Consider the following 19,831-nt stretch of genomic DNA (forward strand, 5'->3'; position numbering starts at 1 on the left):
ATGATGGTTGTTCATCCACAACATATCAGGGTTGATCATTTCAAATGCTGACCAAACAGCATCTTGGAGCTGCTCCTTGTTGACATATTTGTGTTTTCAGGGTGTTTGTTAGCTTGAGTGTAGGTCCACAAACATTCACACACTGTTAAAACATTGTAGAACATTATTAATGACTTCTTTCTGCGTTTTTGGAAACCGTCACCATCATGGCAAACATTTCTGACATGGGAGAAGAAGGCTTTTGAAACAAGGTTCTTGATGAAGCACAAAGCGGGAAGCCGAGCACTCAAGCTGAGATGTGTGCTGCTGTGGAGGCATCGATTCAATGATCACCGACGAAATCAACACGCGAATGTTCTGCAGAGTTAGGCGTTCAAAGATCGACAATGCAAGACCAAATGCAAAAGGACTTGAAAGTTAAATGTTTCATCCAGCCACAGTTTATGAGTTGAGAGAAAATGACCTGTTTTTATCAGTTATTGCTTGAATGCTTTCTGAGAGCAAATGATGTAAAGAACGTCATGTTCTCAGACGAGCACACTTGTCTGAGAACATTGAAGCTCTTGTAACTGATATGATTTTCTGGGTGAAAGACAGTTCTCACCTTTTGAGGAAATCAAGCACCATCAGCCTAGTTACCAGCTCCATTGCCTTGGCCAGCAAGAAGCATTGACCTCACCTCACCTGACAATGCACTGTGGGGTTTTGTAAAAGAAGAGATCTGAAAAACGTAGATACTTCAATAACAAGCAGCCCCAAGACGCTGTTCGGTTAGCATTTCAAATGATCAGCTCTGATATGCTGTTGCAGATGGACAACCGGACATGGAGGTACATACAGCTGTGCTTTGAACATGGTGGAACCCACACAAATATTTTATATCCATAGAAGATAAGCTAGACCTATCCTAATAATTTTATAACTAGTGTAAAGAGACTTCCCATCAACCCTTAGATGATATAGTTTATTTTATCAACTTCTCAAAGAAAAGTATGGTATTACTTTAAGTTGCACAGTGGGATTCGGAGGTGAAATTGGATTTTCTTTACGTTTTGAGTTATGCGGAATATGAAAATACGATTCACTTGAAATGTAATTTCCTTATTTATACGACTTATTTATAGGACTATGTGTAAAATTTTTGTCTTGAAAATCTCCAAAACTACCAAATCAATTTCATTGAAATTTAGGTATGTTGTAGTAGTGTAACTGAGGTGCAAATGAAGATCTGATGAAAATTGATTAAGTTTTTCTTCAGTTACATTCGATTTAAGGTCGACAACAGACATTAAGTAATGTTGACTGTGTAGTGGTATATTTTTCATACGTGCTTATGCAGTGAGTAACAGTGGTGGATGAGTTGAAACTTGATGCTTTTGTGCAAGGTCTACTTGTTAATTGAACCCATGTTGTGCGTTGTACTCTGAAAATCAGTCCTTTTTTTGCTGCAAAATCGTGAGGGTGTCGGAAACAAAGAGTGTGTCTTGTGCAGATTTGCACAAGAGTTTTTCCTTTAGTTTAAAAAAAAAATTATTAGCTTCAGTCAAATATAAACTCAAATTTTACCAAAATTTACTTAATTATTTATTTTTTAATTACATTTAAGTAATTGTTCTAACTGCAGTTTCCTATCACATCTATATACTTTTGCCAGTGAAATAGTCATTTTATTCCGGTTTCATAAAATTATATGGGACATATTAAAAGACTTATGTAGCAAAAATTCTTCCACTTCATTCTTTGGAACTGTTTTGTTGCTAATACGTTTGTAGTTCATACAATGATTATCACTGGATGACAATAACCTTGTAAGTAGAATGTTCCACAGTTTGGAAAAAAATGAGGTGTAAAATTCCTCTGTAATCCTAGAAAACCATCGGCAAGAATCTTACCTGGTCTGGATTTTGCTTTTATTGGAGTGGTTTCATTTTGTGGACACTATTCCAATACTCAACCGTTTGATTTGATAGTGTAATATTTTGTATAGCTCCAACTCATTATAGATGACATTCACTTAAAAATGCATTCCCTTTAAACAAAGTAAAAGATTTCAGTCTATGAAACATTCTGATAAGTTTAAAAAATGGATGAAACCCACTGAATGGAGATTTTTCTAAACTTCAACTTATTTTTAATATTTGCTCCATACTTTTACTTATCTTAGTTTTCTTTTTATAATTAAATTAATCTATTTTTACATGCTATTTCCATTCAGTAAGGTGAAAATGAATGTTTTTGGGAATACGTGTGAATGAAATTATATACACCTTTGACACCACCAGAGAACAACTTATACCATAATTTACTTAGCAAACTAATAATGTAACCGTGTAATACCAGATACTGTTTGCTTACTCATTGCATTATAACAGATTGTGATCTGGGAAGAAAACTATTCTATCTTAAATAAAAAAAGAATAAATTAAATTTTTATATATAAAGTTGTTAACCAATGAAAAACAGAATTTATAATGAATATTAAAAATAAACTGAAATCTACTAAAGTTAACCACAGTAAAATTAAAATTGTTTATATATTTTAAACAATTTTAATTTGACGGTCAAAGAATCAAGTTTTCTTTGAAAAAATAATTAAAGAAAAACTTAAGAAACATTACAGTAGCTAACTTTAAAAATAGCCTAGATATCTTCAAATCAAATGACGAAATTTAGCAGAAATTTGAAAAAATAACGAATTATAAGAAAAAATATTGGCCTTTTATTTCATTGTTTTTAAAAACAATGAAGGACAACAGATTAAAAAAATAATATTTTTAATTTAATTTCTAATTTAAAAATTTACAATAACTGGTTTCAATAAATAGAAGAAGATCTAAAGGAATTAAATATTAAAGAAGACAAATTTTGGACTTAAATACTTTCAGAAATAAAAGAGAAATTTTCAGGAAAAACGTTTTCCTTTTTTTTAATTGATTCAAGATTTTAGAAAATAAATAGGACAACTAAATAAATTTATAGTCTTTCATAACAAAGAAAATTGTTATTTGAAAATTAAATTATGAATATCCTCTCTTTTTTTCTGTTTAGCCTCCGGAAACTACCGTTTAGATAATACTTCAGAGGATGATATGTATGAGTGTAGTCTTGCACATTCTCAGTTCGACCGTTCCTGAGATGTGTGGTTAATTGAAAACCAACCACCAAAGAACACCTGTATCCATGATCTAGTGTTCAAATCCGTGTAAAAATAACTGGCTTTATTATGAATATCCAGGACGAACAGAATATCAACAACAAAATATCGATCCGCTCGTGGTCAGCTACCACGTACTGATCGATAAGATTAGGAAAGACTAGGAGTAATGATGTATAAAATCGAATGATTTTAATAATCGAGACAATAGTAATCAAATGATATTTATAATCGAATGATTCGTTCGAAATGAATTTTTGTTTTCCCTAGTGGATACTAGAATAATATTATTAGTTTGACTTTTTGACTACACTTTAATAGCTGTTACTAATGGGTCATTTCATAAGTTATGATTGTCTAATAGTTACTGGCGCCACAATTAATTCCTCCCTAAAAATTATTTTCTGCAAGTGCAGTGGTTTTATTTGAATTATTATCTCATTCTCAATCAGTCGCTAATATTTTGATATGTTGTTTTTTGTTTATAAATTTTGTGTTAATTCGTATGGTGTCATTTGTTACCGTTTCAGTCAGTGTTAAATAATAGCGTTTTTCTATTTCTTCAGTTTTTGGATTCAGTCTACAGAATTTTTCGTTTATTTTAGTGTTATAGGAGTTATAAATAGAATTTACTCATTTAGAGACTATTTCGTTAAACTTTGGTTTTATTGCTTTTCATTATTTTTCGTTTATAATTTAGCCATTTAGAAATTTTCATATTTAGTTGTATTTATGGAGTAGAATTACGAAACCAGGGGGAAATCATCAAATGGGCATTTTTTACTAAAAATGAAGACAAAAGTGTTTCTTGTAAAATTTGCAAAAACATTTAAAGTTTTTCGGCAGTACTACAAACCTAAAAGGGCACTTAAAAAGGAAACATTCTTTTTAAATGAAGAATTAGGTAATATTAATGACAGAGGAAATACTTATGAAACTTCTACTTCATCGACTAATCAACCTCACCAACGCAGAATACCAGTAATAGCAGATCCTGTTCCTTCCACATCATCACCCGAAACACCAGGTAGTAAAATTTCATTTAATAAAGTAAATATAGCTCCGCATAAAAAAAACTATGTTTATTTGGATGTTATGACAAAGAATTATCAGAAGTAGCAGAAAAAATGTGATTGATAGATGCATCATTAAAATGGTAGCTATTGATTTACAACCTTTATCATTGGTTGAAAATACTGGGTTTTTTAGAATATACAAGGAAATTGGAATCACATTATACCCCACCTAGTAGGAAACATTTATCATGACAATGCTACCACAAACTTGATCTGAAATATCGGAAAAACTTAAAAATATATTAAATTCAATAAAACATATTTCAGTAACTACTGATATTTGGTCGACCGATGACAATAAATCGTTTGTTACAGTGACTAGTCATTTTATATAGTAACAAACTGCATTCAATTGTCTCGTGAAATATTAGTTGCTCATACGGAAACGGTAATTGGCTCTATTTAAAAAAAATTTTTCGAAAAATGGAATACCACCGACAAAATAGTGACAATAGTTGCAGACAATGGATGTAATATAAAAAATGCGATTAATCAACATTTAAATTTGTATTACCATCCATGTGTGGCTCATACCCTTAATTTACTTGTGCAAGAGGCTATTAAAAAGAATAAGGAGTTCTCAGATCTATTGAAAAAATGCAGGTATCTTGAAACATTTTAAACATGTTACGGCAACTAGCAAATTAAGGGATAAATAAATGACCATGGGAAAATCTGTATTAAAATTTAAACAGGATGTCTGTACCAGGTGGAATTCTGTTTTAGCGATGCTGGAAAGGCTAATGAAAATAAAACATCCATTGTCCATTACTACATCTGAAATTACAAATGCTCCTCAATATTTGCATGCCTTAGAATGGATAATCATCACCGATTGTATTAGTGTTTTAAAGCCTGTTCAGGAAATGACTGTCGAGTTGTCAGGAGAAAAATATCCGACAACGGCATTAATTGTTTCCTTAGTAACAGGGTTGTAACATAATTATTTTTTAATTCCAAAAACTAATGTTGGAATTAATTTAAAAGAAAATTTACTTGAAGTTATTGGCAGAAGGCTTGGTCATTTGGAAGGAAATAAATTACTAGCCAAAGCTACCTTTGTTGATCCAAGATTTAAAAAACCGCATTTGGCGTAGAAGAAAATGCAAAAAATGCCCAAAAATGGATAACTGATGAGGTTACAAATTTAATTAATTCAAGGTGAATGGACGTTGATACTTTGCCATTAAATGAAAATCTTAGAACCTCAAATACAACAAATCCTAACAATGATCTTTGGAGTTTATTTGAAGAAAAATTATGTAAAGTGCCAACAACAATGACCCCTAGTACTACCGGAATCTTGCAAATTCTACATTTGGAAATGGCACATCTAAACAAACTGAAAAATCCTATGGAATTTTGGGAATTGCATAAAAATTCATTACCTAAATTAAAAATACTCCTGTATACCTGCAATATCAGTTCCCTCAGAAAGGATGCGTAGGAACAGACTATCTTGAAAAAACATGGACAAAATAGTATTTTTAAATGGCTATTTTAACGCGGAATTTTAAACCGATTTAACTTTTATAACTTGTTTTTTCATGATATTAAGTTTAATAACTTTTAAATTTACTAACAAAAATTAAAAGCCTAATTTAGTGTGTTTTTGTGAATAAAATTAATTAAAGTGAAATAGATCGTAAGCTAATTTAAAAAAAAAAAAAAAAAGTATAAATGACATTTGAAAGTGATGGAGAACATTTATTTTGTTTAAATTTCATTTTATTTGATCATCTTGATACTATCATATTTTCTGAAAGAACCTTAATTAATAATTATTTTTGTAGTTAACAATTTAGCAGTGGCGCATCAAGTTTTTCTCTTTTTAATTAAAAAAACATATTCTGGAATTTTATTTAAGTATTTTCTTTTGTGTAATTAATAAAAGTGAAAGTGGAATGATAATAGTGTGGTGAGTGTTAATTTCTAAAATGTGGAATCGATAACAGACTTTACGGTGAGTACGAATTACATTTTTTTTTTTCTAAATTAATAGTAGGAGTGATGATAGCATGTGAACGAAGTAGCGAGAAATGATGTCAGAAAATAAATATATTTCATTGCTGGAATTAGAATTGTGTGTTAAAATATTCACTCGAGGGAAAATTAAAGGTAGAAGTTGAGATTCTCTCATCGTTCATAATCCTATTAGTAGTTACTATTCTAACTATTTATCTTCCAAATTCGAGCGGGGGACGAATTAAAAGTAGTAGTAACATTTACTAATCATTCATAACAGTAGTATTCGCCTACATCAGCAGTGTGTTCCAAGCGAGAACATCATTCGATTGATGCAGTTAGTAATTTGAGATATCTTGAGAGATATTTTAATAGTCGAATTGTTACTACTTTTTCATTCGAGAGATCTTATCACTAGGCGGAAGTGTAGTTCTTTTGCAAAAAAGAATTAGATATAAAAAATGTACTCAGACACAAGTTTACAACTATTCTACAGTTTGTCTCCAACTCACTGCAGAAACAAAACAATTAAAACTTGAATTTCATATCGCCTAGTATTTTACTCTTAGTTTATTAATTTTTTCTTTACTGTATGTTTTACAAGCGCTTTTTACAGAAAGACATTTTTGTTTACTTATTCTTTATATACTTAGTAAATATGAAACAATCGTGCAATATTTTTGGGAATCCCTGTTGATCATAGTACTCTATGTTCGTATTCCCACCATGATAAGGTTAACCCGTCATGTTAAGGTTAGCCTTACTTAATAGTATTTTTTTAATAGTCTGTTTCAATCAATAATATTTGTGTATTTTTAAAAAAAATATTATTGAATTTCTTTTACAGCTTGCAATAACTACTGTTTACAGGTTCATTGACATCATTGGACTTTTGAATCTTGTGGTAAAATGTTTGTAATTATAATTACTGAAGAATTTCAAGTAAAATGTGCTGTTGTATCAAATGTGTACGTTCACTAAGGGGAGGTGAACCTTTTTATATTAGTAACTTTTTTACTACGTTTTTACTCTTTCAAAACAAGATTTATTTAATTAAACAAAAGAGCAATAAAAATTTAACTGTAATTTACATATATCAGACTGTAAAAGAACTTCTCTAAACGCGGAAAGGAACTTACACATACACGAATGTAAAAATTTCTGCGTCTATAATAAAATTGAAAATACATAAACGTAAGACTACCTCATCCAAAAATAACTACCTCAGCCTTGTAAGTTTCACTACCTTTTTTTTTTTTCACTAAAATTTCATTTTTTGAGTAGGTATTAAGTAAACAACTCCTATTAGGATGTAGTCATATAATTTTTTTGATAATGGTTGTGGGGCACTCCAAAGGGGGGGGGGTGGTACATATAAGCCCCAATGGTACTGAACAGGAAGAAGACATTTTAGTAATATTGCAACACTATGGTTTTTGTACAATTATTTTATAGCAGAATGTAACTTACACATTGTACAAAACTAACTTAAGTGAAAAAGTACAAAATAAATAACATTTGTATAAAAATTACTCTAATCCATAATAGCAATTTCTAAACTAATACCTCTAATAGAACTCTTAACCTGCTACAACAATAAAAACTGTTTATACAAGATAATATTATTGCTATGTTTTTTATTATAACAGAAAAACTTTTATTTTTCAGATAATATATAATATAAAAAACAAATTGTTAGAATAAAAAAAATAGAAAATAAACAAGAAAATTAAATTCATAGTAATTCAAAGCACTCTATAATAAAATTGTAACTCCTAAAAAGGAGTTATAATAAAATAAACAAATGGACTAATCTAACATGAAATCATATGTACTACTACTAACAGATTACATATTTACTAAATAATTACATTGAATGTATAAAAATAAAATTTAGGTATAGTAATGTATAAAAAAATTCTTGCATAATGGAATTTGGCATGTAACACATATACTTTTTGTGTGAGCTTCAATATTTCTTATCGAGCACCTAGCACATCTTCGCCTTGTATGTCCCTAATGTGGTAGGTGATCATCCACATTAGTCAGTAACTTAGCTACTTTTGAGGGACAACCAGTTTCAAGCTTACGCGTTACTTTAGAATGTTGTTTTCCTATGGACATTAGTTACTCAGTTAAAGGAACTAGAAACTTCAATAATGGTATGTTTTTCTGAATTTTATATAATGAACTGAAACATGAATTTACAAAACACTTATCATTAATAATTTGTAAAAAACTTTCTTCCACCATTTTCTTGACTTTCTGTTGAGATCATACAATGATACATTTTGGTTGAATAGATCTACTCCTCCCATTTTTTTTTATTGTAGAAGGCTTGCTTCTGGACAGTCAACATTAATTTTTTTGAGCATCCTTTTGTTTTTGGCTTACTTTACTAATTTCTGGTTCAGGACAGTTACTGAAGATTATCTTGTTTTGATTCTGTTTTGGATAGTAATCCATCTACATTAGAGTCATCTTCATTTTCTAATTGTTTATGAATTTTTTCAATTTTAATGAACTTTCTATTCATAATTTACTTACAACATACAAATTTATTCATAAAAAGTAATATAGTAGGCTTACTTACCTATGCTAAATAAGAATATAAATGTAAAATGAGTATGTTATACATTTATTATTTATACATTTATTATTGTATATTTGTATTGTTGATATACATTTAACTTTTGAAAACAAAATATGAATTTATAAAAATTAAAAAAAAAATAATAATTTTAGTAAAAAATATTTATTATTGATTTGAATTGCTTATTTCATGTTATGTACAGCAAATTGTAACTGCATTTTGCAGAAAAGATTTTGGAATTCATGTTACAATATGTACTAGTGATTATGTTTCAGTACCACTGGGACAAATAATCCCACTGAAGAATACCAGTGGGACATATGTTTCCCAACTATAATAAAAAACAAATAAATAGAATAAATTGCACATACCAAATTATGCAGTAGCTGCAGTTTGCTAGTGAAAATGCTTCTGAAGACTTTTTAACCTCTGGAGACCATGAATATCTACAATACACTACAGAATTGTAGGGAAATATTGGTATATATAGTTCACTGCTATTATTATATATGTATATCAAGTAGTGAAAGTGTTAAACAAAGGATCTTACTATTCCTTCAAATGTCGAGCCTGTTGAATAAAGGTACTTAAGACAAATTATGCAGTCATTGATTGAGAGAACAAGTATTTTTAACAATTTACACAATTATGTTTTTTTATGTTATTCTATACATTATTGTAATATTTGCTTCCAGAAAAGTAGGTATTGAGTAGAGTTACGACTAAAGGGTCATTCTTACAAATAAATATTTTCCAACAGATTCCTCAGTACAATAATGGATGCCATCAGAATCAATATTAAGGATTCTATCATTACATTTATGGTGATTGTATTGTACTGCACATTAAGAAAAAGCTTAGTTCCAATAAGTTAACGTTATTGACAAATTTGTAAATCCAGAGAGTGATGCACATACACAAAACTGAAAGTTTATGGCAAAATCCAAAGTGACAAAAAACCATGCAAAAATGCATCATTTGGGTTTTGGTTTTAGTGGAGATTGTTTAGTAGTCAAATATTTATATCCTTATCGAAAGCAGAAAAGTCAGTCCAGTAAGCCAGCATGTAAAAACCTTAGATGATTCTCTTGCCTATTTCTTAAAACCTCTGGCTGTTATTACCCACAATTATGTAAATGTTGGAAAGAATTCAAGTTCACTTATAATTTATGGAAGTAATCTTATTATAAATTTAAAGAAATAAATGATGCCATCTTTATTGTTGTTATGTATTTAAAATGTATTTAATTATGTCTTGTTTAGTAAATATTATTCTTCTCTTGCTGATAATGCAAATTACTTGTTCAGCAATATTTACTTTTAAAATGAAGAATATTCTGGGGTTTACTGACAGCTAAACCAAAATTTACAGCAATCTTTGCAGTATTCTTGAGCTTTTAAACCGTTCCAACATCATTTGTACAAGTTTATATATTTTTTATGAAATGTTTTCAGAATTACTAAAAAAAAAGTAATTATATTAATGTTTTGGTTGAAATTGTGTTTTGTTCCAATATGGATTTTTTTATATTGTTTACATTATCTTATGCAGTTGTAAACTGTTTTATTCTTTTGATTATTACTAAACTGTATGATTTTTTAAAATAATTTTTCTTAACACTTATTATTTTATTCCATTAAATTTTACAGAGAATAATTCCACAGTTGCTGAAAGGAGTAGTCGATCAGTTATATCTCAGTGTGGAAACCTTGAACAATATGTGTCAGGTCTTACTGATGTTGAACCAGGGCAAGTTAAAGTTTACAGAGTTGGAAATTCTGAATTGGATCCATTAGATAGGGATAAAAATTTTTATTTTTTCAGTGGAGATTGTTATGTAGTCAAATATTCGTATCCTTATCGAAAGCGGAGAAGTCATCTTCTTTATGTTTGGCAGGTAAAATTGAATTAATTTACATTTTTCATACCAATCAGATTTTTTGTAGATGTTGCACTGGCACACATACAATGTTCATGCAAAGCTTTTATTACATAAAAAGGTATTAGGTATACTGTTTACAACGTACATTTAATTTATAATTATCCATTATTTTACCTTGAATTAAGTTATCTGAGTCCTTTCATTCTGTCAAAGAAAATTTACAGGCCAGTCCAATAATAACCTTGGACTGCTGGACAACAACACGAGAACAGAACACAACACCAGATGATGTATAATTGCCAGTATTTTTTGTGAAGACATTCTGTTCAGTTTCCCACACCAGTTTACAAACCATAATTTCAGATTTTCAAATTACTCAATAAATTAAGCAATAAGAAAATAACTTGAAATATAACTTGAATTCCGCGAGAAAAACTAGTGCACTGTGTAAATGTAAATTGTAAAACACAGTTAGTAATGACAATTTTAATGTTAACTACATAAAATCAAATTGCATACTGTATTAAAATCTGACTCCTATGTTATGCTGTAAGGAATAAGATTAAATATTACTCATCATACAGTGGCATCGTGCACGTAGTTTTGTTATCGATTACTCCAGCGACCATTCATTCATTGTGTTCTGCCAATGGGGCAGGTCTTGCCGTGGCTGCTCTCCACTTGTTCCTGTCCTGTGCAAGTGTTTTTGTTTCTGTATATTTTCCTCTTTCCACAACCTCATCAACCAACTGAAATCTTCTTCTTTCCCTTCCTCTCTTTCCATTTACCAATCCTTTAACTGCATCTATTAGTAACCACTTTCTTCTCATACAGCGTCTAACCAGTTCCTTTTCCTGCCTAAAATGGTATTTAACATATTCCTCTCCTCTTCTACTCTTCTCAACACCTCCTCATTTGTTGCTCTACCCTACCAACAGACGTTTACTATTTTACACCATATCCACATCTCAAATGCCTCAATTCGTTGTTTGTCTTCCTTTCTTCAAGTCCACATTTCTGCACCATAAAGTACAACAATCAAAATAAATCATCTTGCCAATCTCTTTCTCAAATCTAAATTTAATTTCCCATATAGTAAACTCCTTTTCCTATTAAATGCTTCCTTACCCATTGCTATTCTCCTTTTCATTTCTGTGGTACTGCTTCCTGAAGATCTTCCATTATGAGGTTATGAGTCGACCTCCATGGTACGAGTGGTATCATCTTGACCTTTCATTCGGAGGTCCTAGTTTGAATCCCAGTCAGGCATGGCATTTTCACACATGCTACAAATCATTCATCTAATCCTCTAAAGCTAATGATGGTGTCCTGGAGGTTAAAAAAAAAGTTATGGGCTACCCAAGTACTTAAATTAGTACCTCAGTCCCAATTTTTACATTTATATTTTAGTCCTTGCCAACTAATACCATACATTTTGTTTTCTTTTTATTAATTTTCATCCTCAGATTTTCACAAGTCTCATTTAGAGATCACTAAGCAGAAATTTAGCTTTATTACACTTTGTGCCAGCACCACCATGTCATCAGAAAGTCATATGTCTTTTATTCTTCTACCACATACTGCCACCTCTCTATTACCCTTCAAACCAGTGTTGATGATTTCTTCTAGATAATTATTGAATAGTGTAGGTGATATGCAGCATCCTTCTCGCACTCCCCTTCCTATTTCTATCTTTTATGATGTCTCACTTCCTATTCTTGCTTTTATTTTCTGGTTCATATACAATTCTTTCATAAGTCTCCTATCTTTACAGTCAATTCCTTTCTTCTTCAAAAATTATCATCAATTAATCCCATCTTACTCTATCAAAAGCTTTCTCAAGGTCTACAAATGCAACATATACTCTTCTCTTTTCTATATAACTTTCACCAATAATTCGAATCAGTCCTATGGCATCCCTAGTTCCACCTCTCCTTCTAAAGCAATATTGTTCTTCTGCAATATTTTCATCCAATTTATTATACAACCTCCTGTTCAGAATTCTTAGTAAGACTTTTGCTGCACGCAAAATTTGACTAATAGTGCGGTATTGTTTACACTTTCTAGCATTAAATTTCTTTGGTGATGGCACCATTATTGTATCCAGAAAGTCTTAGGCCATCTACCCCCTCATCATATATTTTACTGCACAGATCCAACAATAGAATTTCTCCATTCTCTCCAAGAGCTTTAAACAACTCAATCGATAATTCATCATATCCTCCAGTTATCCCATTAGCCATTGCCTTCATGGCCATACTTACTAAACATTTTAATATATTATAACCCTTGTTATCTTCTTTAACTTTGTTATCTTCTTTCATTCCTAGATCTACTCCATTTGGCCTATCATTCAGTGCATATAAATCCATGATGTACTCCTCCCAGATCTTTTTCATTTCATTCCTCTCATTAACTATGTCCTTGTTCTTCGACTCATACTGTAGTAAAAGTTTTACACTGTACAACTTTTTCCATTTCCTGATTACCATTTCTGCAGCTTCTTTGTACATTAGATCGTATCTCCCTTCTTTTTCTTATTTTTCTATTGCACCGTACTGTCATAAAAAATGAAATAAACAAGTCGAAAGTTGATTAACATTAGGCATACAGTACCGGATAAAATTCACAGTCCATACTAACAACCACTAAATACTATTAAACTGAATTTACTGCTATATATGCTTCTTTGGAAATCATGCACAATATATAAATTCTTTATTGAAAATGTTTAAAAAAACATTTTCATCAAATAAATAATATGTATATAAAGTCCTCAAAATTTTTGAATAAAGGAGGTGATTTAATTCAATTTAAAGAGGATTCTTTAAGGGGCAAAGTTGATATTTGATTTAGGGAGTTTTTCGAATTAAGGAAGTTTGATTTAGAGAGGTTTGACTGTATTTTCATAATTATTTGCATTGAGGTATATAAAAATGGTTTTAATAGAATATAAATTTTGTAGTGGAATAAATAGATTTTAAATTATATGTTACAGGGTAGAGATAGTCCATTAAAATTGAGAAGGACAGCATCATTACTGGCTCGCACATTAGATCACAGATTACATGGCTATACAACTCAAATTAGAGTTTTACAAGGGCATGAACCAACCCATTTACGTCGTTTGTTAAGAGGTATGAATTAATTAAATTTTTTCCCAGAAAAAATTTGTGTAGAAAATTTTTTCATGACAATATTCAAATTATAAATTTATAATATAATTTAATATATAAATAATATCTAAAATAGAAAGATAAGTGAAATTTTTTTACCGAGAGACTATTGTAAAGAATACAATATTTAAAATAGGAAGAAATTTTAAATGAATACAGAAAGATGTTTAATTAAGACATAAAGTCTTTGAAACAATAACATAAAGTTGATCTCTGTGATGAGTGGTAGCATCTCAGTTTTTCATCAGGAGGTGCTGGGTTCAAATCCTGGTCAGGTATGGCATTTTTGATATACTATAAAAATCTCCATTTTTACATTCCCATGTTTGAGCTTATGTGGTGAATTAGTTTATCAAGCATGCAAAACAAAAATAAAATTTTTATTAAACTAAAATTTATTGTTCTTCTATTGTCAATAATTTTTTATTTCCTGTTGTGATTACACTTAACTATATTAAATATAGACTTAATTATATTTATAATTTATATATATATATATATATATATATAAATATTATATTACCTATAATTATATTATATTAAATAAAATGTTATATAATAATTAGTTAGACAACTGTTATAAAATAAGACTATCATTGATAAGATATGGTTTATTTTTTAAACTGAAGTAATGAAAATTGCATCTGCAATGTTTAAGTGAAGTTCACATTTTAATTTTGCAGGCAATATTTTTTTATGAGCGTTTCAACTTTCAAATAAACTTTTGCTGCATATAAGACCTATCAATAAAAAAACCAAGCTTAACAAAAAAAGCCAGATGCAGTGTGTGGTGTGATCCACCTAGTGTTGCTGCACAACAGAATTCTTTAGCAATTCTCTGCCAGTATGTTTATGGTGCTAACTGTCTTAGTTTAAATTTTATGAATATATTATGACATTATGGAACAATGTATTTGAGTTAAATTTTGTTCTAAATAGGGGAAAACCTCACTGAGACTTAAAGTATTCAACTTACAGGATGAACTGTAGAGCTGATGTGATTTTTATTATCAGAAAATCTTTTTTTGCTAAATCAAGGTCATATTTTTGGCTGGAGAGATACTCATCTCACGAAGTCTTTTAACAGTAAAAAAATATTATTCGCCAGTAAAAGTGTTTGAGAAAGGGTAGGAAATGTAGGAGAGCACCTCCTGGATGCTGTACAATAATTATGCCTACATATATTATTCTTCATCAATAAGTTTTTAGTGAAACATTCAATAATTGCTGTTTTTCAGCCTCTGAACATTCTTAACTTGGTTCAGAAAAACTAGACGATCTTGAAAGCCTGTTGATTTTAAAGAATAGAAACAATTAAGCAAATTTCACTAACAGAACTTTGTATTATTCCACAAACAAATTACCGGAAGCACTATGACAGTGAAAAGTCATACATTGCATTACCCTGCGAGACAGCATTTTAGAGGAAGTAATATGAAAGTTAAAAAAAAAAAATTCTTTTAACAAAGTTCAGATTCTTATTCATAAATAAGTAACCTCCAATTTTATATATTGTGATTGTGTTAAAATAGGATTTCTGAAATTAGGAGGTATGTATTGATTAATTAGTGTTAACACACTAATAATACAAAGTAGTTTCAAAAAGTTTCCTGAACTTAGTTTATTTTAAATAACTGTTTACATGAGAATAATTCAGAGTGCATTTCCTTCAAAGTAGTTTACTTTGACAGCTACACACTTTTGCCAACATCTAAAACGTTGCTGGGAACTGATTTTGAGATGTCCTTGGCTCATTGTATCGGTCATCATAACAACAGTATTCTTGTATATTTTCCCTTTCAGAACATTTTTCAAGCTAGGAGTCAAATAAAGATCAGCTGTTAGCAAGTTTGGAATACAGTGGGTGTTCCATATTGTTAACATTGTGTCATGCCAGATACTCTTTGGCAACTGAGGATCAATATTATTGTCATGCAAAACAATTCAATTCTTTTCTTCCCACTTTTCATGACATTTTTTTCTTACTGCATTCCATAAATGATGTAGGATATTAATGAACATTTCTTTGAACACTAGCAGTTATGAATTTGTAGGGAAGAATACTCTGTGAATAAAAAAAAATCATCCAACACAACTTTTCCTTTCCTATGATCCAAAGGAAGTTCTGTGACTGCAGAGCTGTTGTTGATTTCTATAATGATGACTGGTATTTAGTCTGTGGATTGTTAAAGAACATACCATGTCTTGCATCTTTTATCTGAAGAACATTTTGATCTTGATTAGTTATGCTGAGAGGTTTCCTAACAGGTAATGCAACTTTCTTTCTGATGTGCAAACATTTTTGGAATAATCTGTTGACAAACACAATGCCATGTTCAGATCGTTATGAAGAATACTTTTGCAATTTGTAACTGATATTACAACTATTGACAGTCGTTCTATTGCATCAAACAAGATTTTCAACACACTCAGTATTTTCTTCATTTATCGAAGCAGGCAGACACCTACAGCAAATGTCATCTTAACATCTTAAACACTAACACAACCATCATTAAAATGCTTATGCCGATTCTAAACCACTGCATTCTTCACTGCTGATTCTCCGTATGCTTGTTCAAACAGCATTAATGTTTCTAACTGATTTTTTTTAAGCAAAATTCAAGATCTTAATAAACATTTCTAATTTTGTTGTATGCAAAATAGAAAGCATGTGATATATTTTTTAATTTTGTTTGGGGGGGCAAAAAATACTTTCATGTTATCATTGCCAAAAAAAAAAAACTTACAACTAATATCACAGCTAAAGTTATCAATTAAAACTAATACCACAGTTGTAATCTTAAAGTAAGATACTTTAATTAAAAATATCTTATTTACTTTAAAAATGAATTAAATATTATTATTTAAAATAATTAATTAAAAACATTATTATAAATATTAAATATTTATATATATTAAAATAATATATTAATGTTTAAAAATAAACATAGACATAAAAAAATATGAATTTAACAAACATAAATAAAATTTAACAAAGTCCAAGAGGAATGTAAAGGGTCTCTTCTTGGATATCAGAAAGATTAAAGAACTAACATAAAAATTGTAACAATTATAAGAAAACAACTAAACTAAAACAGTGTTCAACAATTGAACAAAATATACACGTGAATAAACAAAAATAGAATCAAAAATGATTGTTGGTCTTACATGGCAAAAAAATATTAAATTCTATGAAGGATACTAATACATCATTGAAATAACAAGACCTGATCTAAGACTTCCTTATCATTGCCCAGGATTCAGAAAATGTCTCTTGGCAATTTAAATTTACAAGGTAAGGCTGTATTACATACACAATCCACAAGGATATGGTGCTCAGTCAAGCAGCGTCACATCATACGTACAGTGGTGTGTTTTCTGTTGACATCAGATACCTGTGAGTAGCTCTGATAATGTCCTAACCGGACTTAGCAGAGGACCACTTCCTCTTGGCAAAATTTTTCTAGATGAAGAGTTTCGTGAGTATCTCTGATAATGTCCTAACCGGAATCAGCAGAGGAACATTTCCTCTTGGCAAAATTTTTCTACATGAAGAGTTCCATGATAACACAGTATCTCTGATGTCATAGTTTATTATATACTGTAGCAGTCTTGTTACCTTGACACTTTGCTTGAAGAGTGTGTTTTACACAATTAATAAAATCTCATGAAGTAACACGAGTGGTGAAGGAAGATGACCACTCATCTTCCTTCACTAAAGATGACTACACGCATCTTTAGCAGTGGAATCTGCATGTTCATTACCTAGAATTCTCACTTAGTTAAGGATCCAGCAGAAACTCTCTTGTGTGTTGCAATGGTTCTTCTAAAGCTTGGAGTGCACTACACGAGCACAATTTTCTACAAATAACAATATGATGGTGTTTTGAGTTAATGATATTCAAAGCCTTATTGATTGCAAACAGCAGTGAAGACACTTCACTAGGTAGGCCAAACATATAGGATCTGTCATTAACAATAAATGCATATCCAACAGTATCATTCTGTTTTGATCCATCTATGTATACTATTGCGTCTGGATTTGTCTTGGAAAGAAACTGGTAAAACATTTACTAAAAAACAAAAGGGGTTGTTGATTTTATATTGTATTTGGTAAGGTCAGAATTAAAATTTATGAGGTTAATTCTTCTCAGAGGATATGAACAGGGATAAGTTGGAAAGATAGAAGATGTGTCAAAATTTAAAAGGTGCAGTAAGTGCTGGGTACGAACACCCATAGGTGCAGTATAATGTGGGTGGCCCTCATACCTTTGTAAATGAGGATTTGCAGGGATTGCACTAAAAACCGGGTGATTCAGTTGTCCTTTAAGACAGACAGAGTAAGATACTAGAAACTGATCTCGTCTATCTCAGAGTGATGGCTCATTGCAATTGACAAGTATGCTTGTGACAGGGCTTGATCTAAAGGCACCTGCAGCAAGACAAAGGAAAGCGTGATGTTCAGCATCCAGCATCTTAAACGGGGTATGATGTGCTGAAGAGTAGGTGAGACAACCATAATCTAAATGAGAATGAACTAAGGAACAATAAAACGCAATATAAATGATCAAACAGCTCCCCGATTGGCATTGCTAAGAACTCACAGCATTTCTAGAAGGTTGTAACATTTTGTTTTTAATTGTTTGATTTGTTTGAACCATGTAAGACAGTTGTTAAAAAACAAACCTAAAAATCTAACGTCAACAGAGAGAGCAATTGACACTCTGTTGCGAAAGAATTGTGGAATAAAAAGATCTCACAGGCAAGAAAAGACTACACATTTTGTCTTCTCAGGTGAAAAGTTGAAGCTGGTGTCATTGGACCAAGATTCAAGGCAAGATATAGTATTTTACAGTAGTCTCTCAGCTGTGGCTGTTGAATGGGATGTGATATATATAGCAAAATCTACAACCAATAAAGAACATGAAACAGGTGACTGTACACATTTATTAATACTGCTGATGGCTATAGCCAACAAGATGGAACTTAATACACTTCCTTGAGGCACTCCATTCTCCAAGGTAAAGCTTACCAACAAAGAATCCGCAACACGAACATGGAAAGCTTGGTCATTTAAGAAACCCCTAATAAAGGCAAACATATTGTCCTTAACTCCCCATTTTTTAAGGGTGTCCAGAATAACATGTAGCCAGGCCATGTTGTACAATATCAAAGAAGATAGTGATGAGGCGCTGCAGAGCAGGAAAGCATTTAGAATAGCTGTTTCCAGTGACACTAGATGCTCAATGGAAGATCATCATTGTCAGAAACCACACTGTTCTGGAGATAAAAGGGTATGTTTCTCTAAGTACGATGCGGTTCACCATTCTCTCCATCACTTTGCATAAAATGCTTGTCAAGGAGATAGGGTCGTGGCCTGAGGGGCATGCTTTGTCTTTACTAGGTTTAAATACTGTTATGACAATGGCTTCTGACCAGACAGATGGGAAGACTTGTGCAGAGAACAGCGTTCACACATTTTTCATTTTCTTGGCAGTTAGTGTTAGTGTTAGTGTGAATTTCTTTAGCACATTAAGCACATATTTCAGTTTTCAAGCAAGATGTTGTAGTGTGGCCATACTGTTGACAGTAGAAACATTGCCATGGGTTAGGGATGAAAGGTTGTACTTGAACTGATAGATAACCTACTTTTATTTTCTCCAGGGGTATGGGAAGGTTGAACGTTAATATAAGGGAAGGTGTAAGAGGTTCTTACATTCCACTCTGATGTTTCATTTTTTGCTTCATTTCTACAACTGCTTGGGGATGAAATTCATCAGCTATTCCAGTAATGGCCACCTCCCGAAGGTCCTGGAAAAAATTACTCCCTGGCTGGTATTTAGGGTTTTGTGAAATATTGCGTTTATGTTTATACCACCCATACAGGTGAGACGTAAGAGAAATTGACTCTGCTCATTATTAGGCCTTGATTCTTCCCACCACTCAATTGAATGGACCCTTGAACCCACTGGGGATAAGCATGT

The 19,831-nt window shown here is 31.1% G+C and overlaps 1 protein-coding gene across 1 annotated transcript in view; it reads left to right on the plus strand.

Annotated features, from left to right (window-relative positions):
• Nucleotides 1–824: 824 nt before the first annotated feature.
• The window catches only part of LOC142327900 (gelsolin-like), a 32,586-nt gene continuing 13,579 nt past the window's right edge, over nt 825–19,831 (plus strand). The window contains exons 1-4 of the mRNA XM_075371255.1: nt 825–830; nt 4,001–4,181; nt 10,439–10,686; nt 13,670–13,808. Of these exons, the coding sequence (XP_075227370.1) occupies nt 825–830; nt 4,001–4,181; nt 10,439–10,686; nt 13,670–13,808 (574 nt within the window). The remainder of the gene's footprint in view (nt 831–4,000; nt 4,182–10,438; nt 10,687–13,669; nt 13,809–19,831) is intronic.

Source organism: Lycorma delicatula, chromosome 7 (genome assembly GCF_047948215.1).
Source record: "Lycorma delicatula isolate Av1 chromosome 7, ASM4794821v1, whole genome shotgun sequence".
NCBI classification, from domain to species: domain Eukaryota; kingdom Metazoa; phylum Arthropoda; class Insecta; order Hemiptera; family Fulgoridae; genus Lycorma; species Lycorma delicatula.